Raw genomic sequence first — 12,481 nt, forward strand, 5'->3', positions numbered from 1 at the left:
TACCTCATGCCGCATCTCAGCGGCAGCTCCTAGAAGCATGTGCAATTCACAACCACTCCTTGTATTTTTCATGCTTCTGAAACCAATACCAGGTGTGCAGGACACAGCCATATTCTTAATTCACAGACAAAATAAATCATAACCTTGCAAAGCAGGTTCCTTCTCTAGTCAACTCTTTCCAAAAGTGTTTGCATTTCTATGATAGTCTTTCCTCAGGCATCCTTTCCATGGTAAAGCAATTGGACCATCTTCCTTTAAGATTGCTAAAGTGTTTGACAATAGCAGATTCAGTAACCTAAAACCAGTCTCAGCGCCTATAATTTTAACTTATTTGAGGTTTTCCAGCTTAAAATCTTAAATCTCTTAGTCCAATATCTTTAGCCAAGCACATCATTACAAATTTAACCTTGATTAAACTCTCTGGGCCTGGGCAGCAGGATGCAGCCAGCCCTTATGCCAATAGCCCAGTTCCAACAAAGTTCTCTGCAGTCTTTCCTTCTACTTAGAAAGCTCATAAACCAAGCCTCGAAGTTCAATGCTGTCTGCACTTAGCATTCTCAGACTCTCAGCAGAATAGGCTGTAAAACTTGGCTTACCACTCCAGAAGACATCTTCAGTTGCAAGCACCAAGTCTGTGCCTATTCCTCCAAAACAAAGGTTCCAAAAGATCAACATCCACATGGTCAGGTTCATCTCACCCCACTCCTGGTACCAAATTCTGTAGCAGACAGATTCAGGTTCACTGAGATAAACTTCCAGACCAGGCACAGTTATGGAGGAAGGGATTTATTGAAGCTTACAGATCCAGGGGGAGTTCCATAATGGCAGAAGAAGCTGGCCTGCATTCACAGGCCCAAGCAGACAAAGAGAAAAGCACAAGCCAAAAGCCAAAAGCCACACACTTTGCATATCTTTAGATTGAAATCGGAATCCTACCACCACACCTTAAGATCACTCAGTGACATTGCCTCCAGCCAGGTAGCCAATAGATGCAAACTACATAAAGAACTGAATATATTGGGGGCCGTCTATTCAAACCACCACAGTAGTCTTTTGAAAAAAATCTACATAACGTCTATGATACAATTCCATATTGACTCTTGAGAATTATGGTTATTCTCAGACTAGCTTCTTGGTCCGGTAGACCCTTGACTATGCCTATCAAAAGAATGAAATGATTGGTGAGAAAATACTTTGAAAATGGAAGCACATTTTATTATTTTTATTTATTTATTTATTTTGGGTTTTCAAGGTAGGGTCTCACTCTAGGTCAGGCTGACCTGGAATTCACTCTGTAGTCTCAGGGTGGCCTTCAACTCATGGTGATTCTCTTACCTCTGCCTCCCTCCACCTTCCCCACCCCCAAGTGCTGGGATTAAAGGTGTGTGCCACCACGCCTGGCAGAAGCACATTTTAATGATGGCTATATAATTTGTTGTTACTTTTAAGGAAGGGCACAGGTAATAACATTTAAAGGACACACATTTGAAAATGACACCTGGGATGAAGAGATGGCTTAGCGGTTAAGGCACTTGTTTGGAAAGCCTAAGGACCTAGGTTCAATTCTCCAGAACCCATATAAGTCAGAGACACAAGGCAGTACATGCGTCTGGCGTTTGTTTGTAGTGGCTAGAGACCTTGGTGTGCCCATTTTCTTTCTCTCTGTCTGTCTTCCTTTCCTCCCTAGAAATAAATCAACAAACAAACAAAAATTTAAAAAGCCATGCCTTTAATTCCAGCATTTGCGAGGCAGAGGTAAGAAGATCACTGTGAGTTCCAGGCCAGCCTGGGACTACAGAGTGAATTCCAGGTCAGCCTGGGCTATAGTGACACCCTACCTTGAAAAAAAAAAAACAAAAATAAATACATAAATAAAAATCATGACACTAAAGATTCCATTCTTACTAAGGCCTTCGAAGTTACACTGTAAACCCATCTTTGCCTTCTCCCCACTTAAGCTTTACTGTGTCTGGCTTCTGTGAAGGCATAAAAATTGTGTGTGTGTGTGTATGTGTGTGTGTGTGTATGTGTGTGTGTATGCGTGTGTGCATGCGCGTGTGCTCATGTGTCTGCATGTGCACATGCGATAAGATCTCTTGCGCCTGCAATTGAATACCTGTCTGGCTTTATATGGGTGGCTGGGGAATTGAACCGAGGCCTGCAAAGCTTTGCAAGAATGAGCCTTAAACCACAGAACCATCTCCCCAGATCCACAAAACTATTTTTAATATGTATATTTTTTTATTTGAGAGAAAAAGATGGGGGTGGGGAGTGAGAGAGAGCGTGCATGCCAGGGCCTCCAGCCACTGCAAATGAACCCCAGACACATGCGCCCCCTTGTGCATCTGGCTTACATGGGTCCTGGGGAATCGAACCAGGATCCTTTGGCTTTGCAAGCAAATGCCTTAACTGCTAAGCCATTTCTCCAGCCCACAAAAACTATTTTTATTTAGTCACGAGTAACCCAATAACCTTCTCGTTCATTTCAGTTGCATGTCCTCAGCTTCCATTCAGTTGCACCTGACAACCTCTTTCTTTTTAAACTCCTAGCTTCTAGAGCCTGTGCTATCCTTTCCTCCCCTCTCTTTCATCCTTCCTTTCCTCCTCACCCTCTCCTAAACACCTTCATATCTACAATTCTTGTGGCACTTCTCACCAGCTCTCAGAATATGGGTGCAGAGCTTAGTGGACTCTGGTTACTAAGATGGCTTATCTTCAAAGTGGAACTGCTTGGAAAGGAAGCAGGCCTCCCTTGGCTTCCTCTCTGATTGTCACTGTTGCATTATTCCTGCTTCCCAGAGTCCCAGGGGCCCCCCAGCCTGGGTCTTCTCGGCCGTGTTTCTGCCTTGGGTTCTGCAGCCTGTTCTCTCTCTGTCTTGGCTGCTGTTCCCTATACCCCCTCCTCACTGCTGCTCTTCCTTCACATCTTATCCCAAATGCTCGCTTCTCCACGAGCTTTTCTCTGAAGAATTTAAACAGTGCTTCAGTACTAGAAGATAACCCATTCCAGGCCCCTTGTCATAGTACCTGTCTAAATTCCTTCCCTTATTTTTGGTCTCTGTTGTTATCCTAACATATACATGTAGAAATGTGTGTGTGTGTGTATGTATGTATGTATGTTGTCAAGTATAAATGTAAAAATGTAGTATGCTGCCAAGTATAAAAATGCAGAAAATGGGTTGGAGAGATGGCTCAGTGGTTAAAGGCACTTGCTTGCAATGCCTGATGTCCCAGGTTCAATTCTCCAGTATCGACATAAGGCCAGATCCATGAAGGGGCACATATGTCTTGATGTTTGCTTGCAGTAGCAGGAAGCCCTGGCATACCCATACTTACCTTTTCTCTGCCTGCCTGTCTCTCTTAAGTAAATAAATAAGATTTTTTTAAATGCATGGACTGGGCATGGCTTCATGTGGGTCCTGGGAAATCAAACCCAGGTCATTAGACTTTGCAAGCAAGCTTCTTGTCTTGTGAGCCTTCTTTCCAGCCCCTAAATGAATTGTATTAGTTCTCAGGTCAACAATGGGGAATTTTTCTAGGATCACATCCCTTGAGGGTCTTGGTTACCTTGCCTAATGTTCGTGTCCCCACTGGATTACATCTGCTCTCGGGCTCATTCTACCTTTCCTAACTCTTCAGCAACCAGGGTGCATTATTTCAAGCCAAGCAAAGTTGTTGTAGCTGTTTCTCAGCTCTTGTAAGGTGTGCAAGGTGGTTTGAGAATTGATTCTTTTTAAAAAAAAATTTATTTTTTATTTATTTGACAGAGAGAAGGGTGGGGAGAGACAGAGGTAGAATGGGTGTGCCAGGGCCTCCAGCCACTGCAAATGAACTCTAGATGCATGCGCTACCTTGTGCATCTGGCTAACATGGGTCCTGGGGAATCAAACCTGGGTCCTTTGGCTTTGCAGGCAAATGCCTTAACTGCTAAGCCATCCCTCCAGCCAGAGAATTGGTTCTTTTGCAGCACATAGTTGTTCTATAAACTGTAGCACCAGACATAGGAATCTTTCTCTCTCTTTTTTACACAATACTGATCTATATCTATTTATATCTATATCTAATCTATATCTATCTATATATTAATTTACTGTTTTTATCTTTTTAACAAAATGTAAGCTCTACAAGAGTGAGACAATTTCCTATCATTTTCTCTTTCCTTCTCTTCATCATAACCTTTGACTTAGTGTGATGAATAAGGGTGGAGATGTTGTTTTAATTTCTTTTTGAAGCCAAGTCTTGAACCTTTACGTTGAAATGCATTTCTATTGGTCTGTGACTAGTGCCATAAGATAGACCACACTTACAAACATGGAGGCGAACTGAAACACATAACGGAACTACAGAGAACTCCATACTAAAAATAATCTGCCAACACACTCAAGGCTCAGGGATTCTTCTTGCATGAAAGGGGGTGGGAAGATTGTAAGAGCTATAGTGTGGGTAGAAACATCCTGAGGTTTAGCCCCCCCCCCACCAAGAAACTTAACACAAGCCCTAATTATCACATAGTCAACAGCAAGGGCTCTACTGTGGAGGGCCTCCAGGGAATTGGGGACTGGGTTTGGGGGGTATAAGACTATAGCCTATGTAAAAAAAATTATATTTATAAATTTCAAAAAAAAAAAAAAAAGACTGCGCTTTTCCTAGACTATTGTCGTGTACTGCCAACTGGTTTCCAGCACTCGTCTCTGTGGTCTCTCCGTTCCAGGCTATCCTTCAAATTGCTACTGAATGCTGCTTAAAGATACATCTGATTATCTCATTATTCTGCCTTGGCTCTGTCTGCAGAATAAATTCCAGTTTCTGTAACATGGCATCTGTTTGCAGCACGGTTTCCCACTGGTCACATGGTGCTCATAGACTGTCAGTATGCCATGTCTGTGTTTTTATATGATCCTGCCGTTACATAGGCTTCCATGGACCTAAAAAGTTGCTCTTACTGTTTGTGCTTGTCAGAATCTCAGTCTTCAAGCCATCTTCCTAATGCCCATCCTGGTGTTCACTGAAAGTCATTACTGACCGGGCATGGTGGGGTACACCTTTAATACCAGCATTCGGGAGGCTGAGGTAGGAGGATTGCTGTGAGTTCGAGGTCAGCTGAGACTACATAGTGAATTCTAGGTCAGCCTGGGCTAGTGTGAAACTCTGCCCTGAAAAAAGAAAGAACCCCACAAAGTCATTGATTTGTAATGATTCTCCCTCTCCCTTTCTCTCTCTGTCTACCTCTCTGCACTTTGATAATGGTCCTGATACTCTGTCCATCTTTCCTTATTACACTTAAGCCCCTTGAAGAGTCAGGGCCTTCAGGTGTTCATTGTTTCCTGAAAGTCTGCAGTATAACATTTTTAATGGCTCTTTAATAGATATTTGCCAAACTTGAATTTTGAAGGCTTTTTAAAATTAATTAACTAATCATTTTGTCTGTTGCTGTTTGCCACACTCTGCTCTGAGACCTTATCCTGTCTCTAGTTGTCACATTCAACTGCAGTTAACGTTCAGATCTGCAAATTTCTATTTCTATTCTCTCTAGCATGGCTTAGACCTCTCATGGTACTCAAACTTGGCGTTATCTCCTGTTCTTTGTTCCCCATCCCAAGCCAGTACCTCTCCTAACTTTCAAATTTCTATAAAAGGCTCCATAATTCTTACAGTCACACAAAGTCAGGGTCTTGATGGCATTCTCTTAATTGTTTGTTACCAACACAAAGGATTATAAATGGCCTCTAAAATGTTTCTCAGCTCCATACCTGCAACTTTGTTCCCTTATCACTTCATACCCAGTTTCTGGTATCTTTCCCTCTCCACTGTTCTCATTGCCTATAGTCCTAGGGTCAGATTATTCCACCCAATGTTTAAAAGTATACAGTGTTGGCTGAGTGTGGTAGTGCATGTCTTTAATCCCAGCACTCGGGAGGCAGAGGTAGGAAGATCACCATGAGTTCAAGGCCACTCTGAGACTACATAGTAAACTCCAGATCAGCCTGGACTGGAGTGAGACCCTACCTTGAAAAACCAAAAAGCCAAGAATCCTTCCCGCTTTTTGTGTCCTGGGCATGCTTGTCCTAGGCCTTTCCCCTTCTCAGTGCCTTTGCTGTGCTGGCCACTCTGCTATTTCTGCTCTGTTCAGAATCTGTCTGTCCTCGGTGAGTATTTCCTTCAATAGTGAAATCACTAGCTACTTCTTGGAGTTACTTGTGTGTGTATGCATGTGCTTATTGTTTTCATTGAAATGATTTTTTAAAAAAATTTTAATTTTTATTAACATTTTCCATGGTTATAAAAAAATATCCCATGGTAATTCCCTCCCTCCCCCCGACACTTTCCCCTTTGAAATTCCATTCTCCATCATTTTATGAAATGATTTTTTTTTTAAACCAGCAAGTTGAAAGAGATTGTAAAAGTAAACCAGTTTAATCACTAATTGAAGACTCTTAGGCCTCTCTATAACTTATACATAGCAGTAGCTTCTAATATTATACAAAGCTTCCAGTTTTTTAATCTACTTGGTCAGTATCTGAGGTTAGGAACTTGATTTAGTATGTTTTTATTTTCTGTCTTCTTAATGCTTGGTTTGGATTTTTGTCCTGGAGACATTAAAAATATATTCATGGCTATTCATGGCTGTGGCAGGAGAGGATCCTAGTAAGTTCAAGACCAGCCCAAGCTACATAATGAGTTTGAAGCCAACCTAGACTATAGAGAGAAAAGAAAGAGCTGGGCGTAGTGGCACATGCCTTTAATCCTAACACTTGGGAGGCAGAGGTAGGAGGATCATCATGAGTTCAAGGCCACTCTGAGACTACATAGTGAATTCCAGGTCAGTCTGGACTAGAGTGAGACCCTACCTGAGGAGGGGGGGCAGAAAATAAATGAATCCAATAATTAAAAATACACACACTTTACCCCCAAAGAGTACATAAAGAAGACTCACCTGCTACCCCCAGCCCTAAGCCATTGCAGCAGCTTCTGTGTCTCCGCTGCCACTGAGGGTGACTGAGGAGGCCAGTCAGTACTTGGATATTTCTGTAGCTTGCCCTTTTTCTTTTCATAGTTCTCTATTAATTTTGGTTTGTAGTTTTCAACATCTTAAAATTATATCTGGAATTTCTTATTTTTGCATGTCCCATAGTTGACATGAATTTGAATAGTGTCTATTTCAATGTTGATGCTTTCCTGTGGTAGTTTAGAGATCTTTATCAGGGACTGTTTGACTTGACTTACTTTAGTGAAGGTAAATTGTGGTCTGAAATTTTTATGCAAAAAAATTTCCACCATATAGTTCTATTGTGGGCAATAAGTACTGTATATATATATATATATATATATATATATATATATATATATATATATAATTTGTGCAAGTTTTAAAATTATGGGATGAATGGAAATTATAGCTTTAATTACTTTGTAATTATTTAAGTAATTTTGGAGATAAATTATGCTTCCCTAGCAAGGATATTTATATAAAATTAGTGGTAACTTCAGTATAGCAAATGCTTTAACTATAAAAGGCACTTAATATTTGATTAGTTTAGATTGGATGGAAATACATAAAAATACAGAAATGATATTTTCATATTATAAGAATTTTTCCATTTTAGAGCATGTCAAAAGAATAAATGTAGTAATTTGAATGCTCTATTTTTATTTCTAGAAACCAGCAAATATCCTAGTAATGGGAGAAGGTCCTGAGAGGGGGAGAGTCAAAATAGGTAGGTAATTATTCCTAAAATAATTTATTAAACTGAAGCGACTACCCTTTTTAATACTCTTATTTAAGTTGTTAATTTTTAAATTATTTCCTCATCGGGTTTTTAGAAAATCTGTTGGAAAATGTAGGTAGTCTATTAGGCTGCCAGGACTTTTTCCCCAAAATACAATCCTGTCATTCTAAGGTGAGGCATCACTTGGAATCAACAAGCCCACAAGGCCATTCGCTCTCATATGACACCCTGTGTGTGTGTGCATGTGAGTGCGTGTACACGTGTGCATATGCAGCTACCACTGCTATCAAGTATAACTCCGAATTTGCATGGGTTTGTCTTTAGTTTCCCCAGTGTTCTTTCCTTGAATATACTCCTCCAACCCTGGCCTCATACTTAAAGACCCTCACAGGTCTCCCCCAGGTGTCTCCCTGACCTATATGTCATGTGCCAGGAGCGGACACATCTGTTCAAGTGGAAAATATACATTTACAGCCTCTACACTTGCCTGTCTTGGATAAGCAGGCAGGGTTTGGAAAGAAATTTGGTATCCTCTGCCTTTCTTTGCCATTAGAATATAGATGCTAGAGGCAATGCAAAACGGTGCAAAGGGTGCACTGCAGACATACTGCTTTCCTTCCTGTGAGGCTGTCCTGCTGCTGGTTTCTACCCAGTTCTGAGCACACTGTTCTGAATGGGTTCCTTTGCACAATAACTCTTCTTTGAGTTTGATGAGATTCACCTTCAGTCCAAGTGTGCAGATGTTAAGTAAGTTCCTGAGAGCTGCTTGTCTTTTGTTCCCTCCTCCCTCCCTTTCTTTATGTTCTGTTTTGGATTTTTTTTCAAGGTAGGGTCTCACTGTAGCCTAGGCTGACCTGGAACTCACTTAGTACCACCAGGCTGGCCTTAAACCTCCTACCTCTTGTTTCTGGACTGCTGGGAATAAAGGTGTATGCTACCATACCTGGCCCCTTTCTTTTTAAAGACATGAAAAACATTTTTGGTTTTTTTTTTTGAGCCCAGTATGGTGGTGCACACCTTTAATCCCAGCACTCAGGAGGCAAAAGTAGAAGGATCGCTGTAAGTTCAAGGCCAGCCTAAAACTACATAGTAAATACCAGGTCAGCGTAGGCCTAAGCAAGACCCTACCTTGAAAAACCAAAATAAAATAAATAAACAAATAAAGAAATTTATTAGAGAGGGAGTGAGTGAGTAAGCATGGGTGTACCAGGCCTCATGCCACTGCAAATGAACTCCAGATACATGTGTCCCCTTTATACTTCCGGCTTTACATGGTCACTGAGGAATCAAACCTAGCCCTGCAGGTTTTGAAAGCAGGTGCCTTAACAGCTGAGTCATCTCCCCTAGTCCTCTCCTCTTTCCATTGCTCTCATTTGTTTCTAGTTTATTTATTTTTAAAACATTTTAAAAAGATTTTATTTATTTATTTATTATAGTCGGGGGGGGGGAAGGAACGGGCATGCCAGGGCTTCTAGCGACTGCAAACGAACTCCAGACACATGTGCCACTATGTGCATCTGGCTTACATGGGACCTGGAAAATTGAACCTGGGTCCTTAGGCTTTGCAGGCATGCGCCTTAACTGCTAAGCCATCTCTCCAGCCCTAAAATATTTTTATTTATTTACTTAATAGGGAGAGAGAATGGGAATGGTTGTGCCTCCAGCCACTGCAAACAGCTTCCAGATGCATGTGCCACCTTGTGCATCTGGCGTATATGGGTCCTGGGGAAGCAAACCAGGATCCTTTGGTTTTGCAGGCAAGCACCTTAATTGCTAAGCCATCTCTTCAGCCCTCTATTTTTACTTTATGCCACCCTTTCCCTTGGTATTTATTGTCCACCGTTTGCTAGAAACAGATGAAAGGGAGATAAAAGCTACACCCTCCCCAGGAGAGATGGCAACATGAAATGTGGTATGGGCAGAGCTTGTGTACGTTGTCTCACTTAGCTAACTCTGAAGGTAGATATCCCAGAAAGGGAAAGCTGGGCAGAGCTTGTATCCTACTTACTCTTTCAAGCTTCTGCTTGGGTTCCCTGCAAACAGGGCTGCCTGCTGATACCAGAGCTGTGGGCTATGACTTCCCTGATCTCTGTTGACATAGTCTCAGGGAAAGAACAACTCTTGATTTTTTGAATCCTGCCTGCAAGTGCCCATTCTTGCTTTTAAATGTCGTTCCTCTACCTGAACTCTGTCACTGACCTTCTTGAGTTTCTCCTTTTGTCTTCCTCTCCCTCATTTTAAAGTGCATCTTATCTGTGTTGATGTGAAACACAGCTAACTCTTACTTCAAAGTGAGTCTTCTCTGACTTCTTCTGAGCCAGATATGAGTGACTGTGGCTCAGGAATATGGATTTAGGCTGCCCTAAACAATATGCTCCAAGGTGGAAGTGGTTGCATGAGCTTTTATAGTCAGGACAAGGGAAAGTCCTAAAATAAATCAAGGCATTTTCCAAATATATTGGCGGAAAACATCGGGTAGGTCTATTACAGCAGGGGCCGGGGATGAACACAGAGATGGAGACCTCCCTGAGGTGGGGGTGGGGGGAGGACGAGAACTCAGAGAGAGACCTCTGCTATGGGTTTGAGATGTTACCTGATGACGTTCTTAGCTTTTAGGTTAGTGGACTCTGGTGGTCTGTTAATACATTCTGAAGGTTTTACCTGATAGCTGGAAAGATGTTAGGTCAGACACTATTAAGGAGCCTAAAGATAATTGGCTGTGGATCTGCAACTCTCCATAGTCATACGGTATTAATCAGTCAGCCATGGAGTATTTAACACAGGTGTGGCTTTTTTCAAAGAATTTTACTTTACAATTCCCAGGTGGCCAAACATCCCATTTTGTACATTGTGGTTGAGTATTGTTCTATTATCCCACAGCCCCACAGAACCAGGAAGGCTGATCCCGAGGATCTGATGAAGATGAGGCTAAGGGAGCTGTTTCTAGAGAAGGAATCAGCTAGCTCTTGGAGCTCCTCAGGAGGAAGCTCTGGCATCACACTAACCCTAATCAATCCCCTCCTGTGTCCAACATGCTAGAAAGTTCTCCCTAAGGTTAAAATAATCAAGAAAAGCCTAAGGAAGCACAGGTAGTATGTGAGGGAAATAGGCATTTAAATTCTTTTTTTTTTTTCCAGGTAATGTCTCAGGCTAGCCTGGACCTTACTCTGTAACCCAGGCTGACAGTGACCATTGTCATCATCCTATATCAGCTTCTCACTCAAATAGGTATCTTAGTCAATTAAGGAAAAAAAAAAAAAAAAGAGTGGGCGTGGTGGTGCACGCCTTTAATCCCAGCACTCAGGAGGCAGAGGTAGGAGGATCACCACGAGTTCAAGGCCACCCTGAGAGTACAGAGTTAATTCCAGGTCAGCCTGGACCAGAGTGAGACCCTACCTCAAAAAACCAAAAAAGAAAAAAAAAAAAAGGCTGGGGAGATGGTTTGACAGTTAAGGCACTCACCCACAAAGCCCAAGGACCCAAGTCTGAGTTGAGTGTCCGTTACCCACATAAAGCCAGACACACAAAGCGGTATGCTCATCTGGCGCTCGTTTGCAGTGGCTGGTGGCCCTGGTCACCCATTCTCTCTCTGTCTCCCTCTGCTTGCAAGTAAATAAATCAAAAATTTTAAAAAAAGTCTTCTTTAAACTAGACTTTTTTCCTTGTGTTTACAGTTATTTATATTTTATAAAGATTTGATGTTTGCAGTATTTGAAGTAAGTTTTCAGTTTTATGTTCGTTTTGCATTTAGCCAGTTTGATTTTATAGTCATAAGTTCATATGGTGTGGCTAGTTCTAAGGAAAGATTGATCATTAATGTCTAACTTAGTATAATCATTACATATGACTTACCTTTTATTTTTGATTATTTTGGTATTGAACCAAGTGTCAATTTGAGGAAGTCAGTAAACAGTCACTTTATAGAAAAGATTAGACAATAATACAGTGTTCCTTCTCAACAAAACTGTGCCAGGTAGAAATAAGAGAACAGAATTGTGAGAAATCAGGATATGATGAAATCAGGATATGATTGGGCATATTAAAATTTATTTTACAACCAGAAATGCAAATAGGACTCTAATCAGAGTCATCTTTTAATATTTGTATTTACTGTTCATTGTCAAAATATGAATATTGTTAATTTTTTTGAGGCAAGCCCAAAAGAATGACCTTTTTTTTTTTTTATGAGAGAGAGACAGCAAGGGAGAGTTGGTGTGCCAGGGCGTCCAGCCACTACAACCGAACTCCAGATATGTGTACCCCTTGTGCACATGTGCAGTATTGCGCCCTTGTGTCACTGTGTGTCTGGCTTATGTGTGACCTAGAGAGTCAAACATGAGTCCTTAGGCTTCGCAGGCAAGTGCCTTAATCTCTAAACCATCTCTTCAGCCTTGTTTCGTTTTTTTTTTTTTTTTTTTTTTTTTGGCTGACCTGGAATTCACTCTGTCCTCTCAGAGTGGCCTTGAACTCACAGTGACCCTCCTACCTCTGCCTTCCGCGTGCTGGAGTGCTGGGATTAAAGGCGTGCGCCACCACGCCCGGCTTGTTTTGTTTTTTAAATTTATGTGAGAGAAAGAGAGCGAGGGAGAAAGTATGAGTGCACCAGGACCTGTTGTCACTGATAATGAACTCCAGATGCATGTGCCCCTTTGTGCATCTGGCTTCACGTGGGTCCTGGGGAATTGAACTCAGACTAGCAGGCCTTGCAAGCAAGCGTGTTTAGCTGCCAGCTCATTTTTCCAGCCCTTTAAAAA

The 12,481-nt window shown here is 41.7% G+C and overlaps 1 protein-coding gene across 3 annotated transcripts in view; it reads left to right on the top strand.

Annotated features, from left to right (window-relative positions):
* The window catches only part of Cdk19 (cyclin dependent kinase 19), a 174,589-nt gene that overhangs the window by 109,651 nt on the left and 52,457 nt on the right, over positions 1–12,481 (top strand). For 2 of the 3 annotated variants that reach the window (XM_004660632.2, XR_006638124.1), the window contains exon 5: positions 7,658–7,715. The exons of the other annotated variant lie outside the window; for it this stretch is intronic. In XM_004660632.2, the coding sequence (XP_004660689.1) occupies positions 7,658–7,715 (58 nt within the window). The remainder of the gene's footprint in view (positions 1–7,657; positions 7,716–12,481) is intronic. 3 annotated transcript variants of the gene reach the window in all.

Source organism: Jaculus jaculus, chromosome 7, assembly GCF_020740685.1.
Source record: "Jaculus jaculus isolate mJacJac1 chromosome 7, mJacJac1.mat.Y.cur, whole genome shotgun sequence".
NCBI classification, from domain to species: Eukaryota; Metazoa; Chordata; class Mammalia; order Rodentia; family Dipodidae; genus Jaculus; species Jaculus jaculus.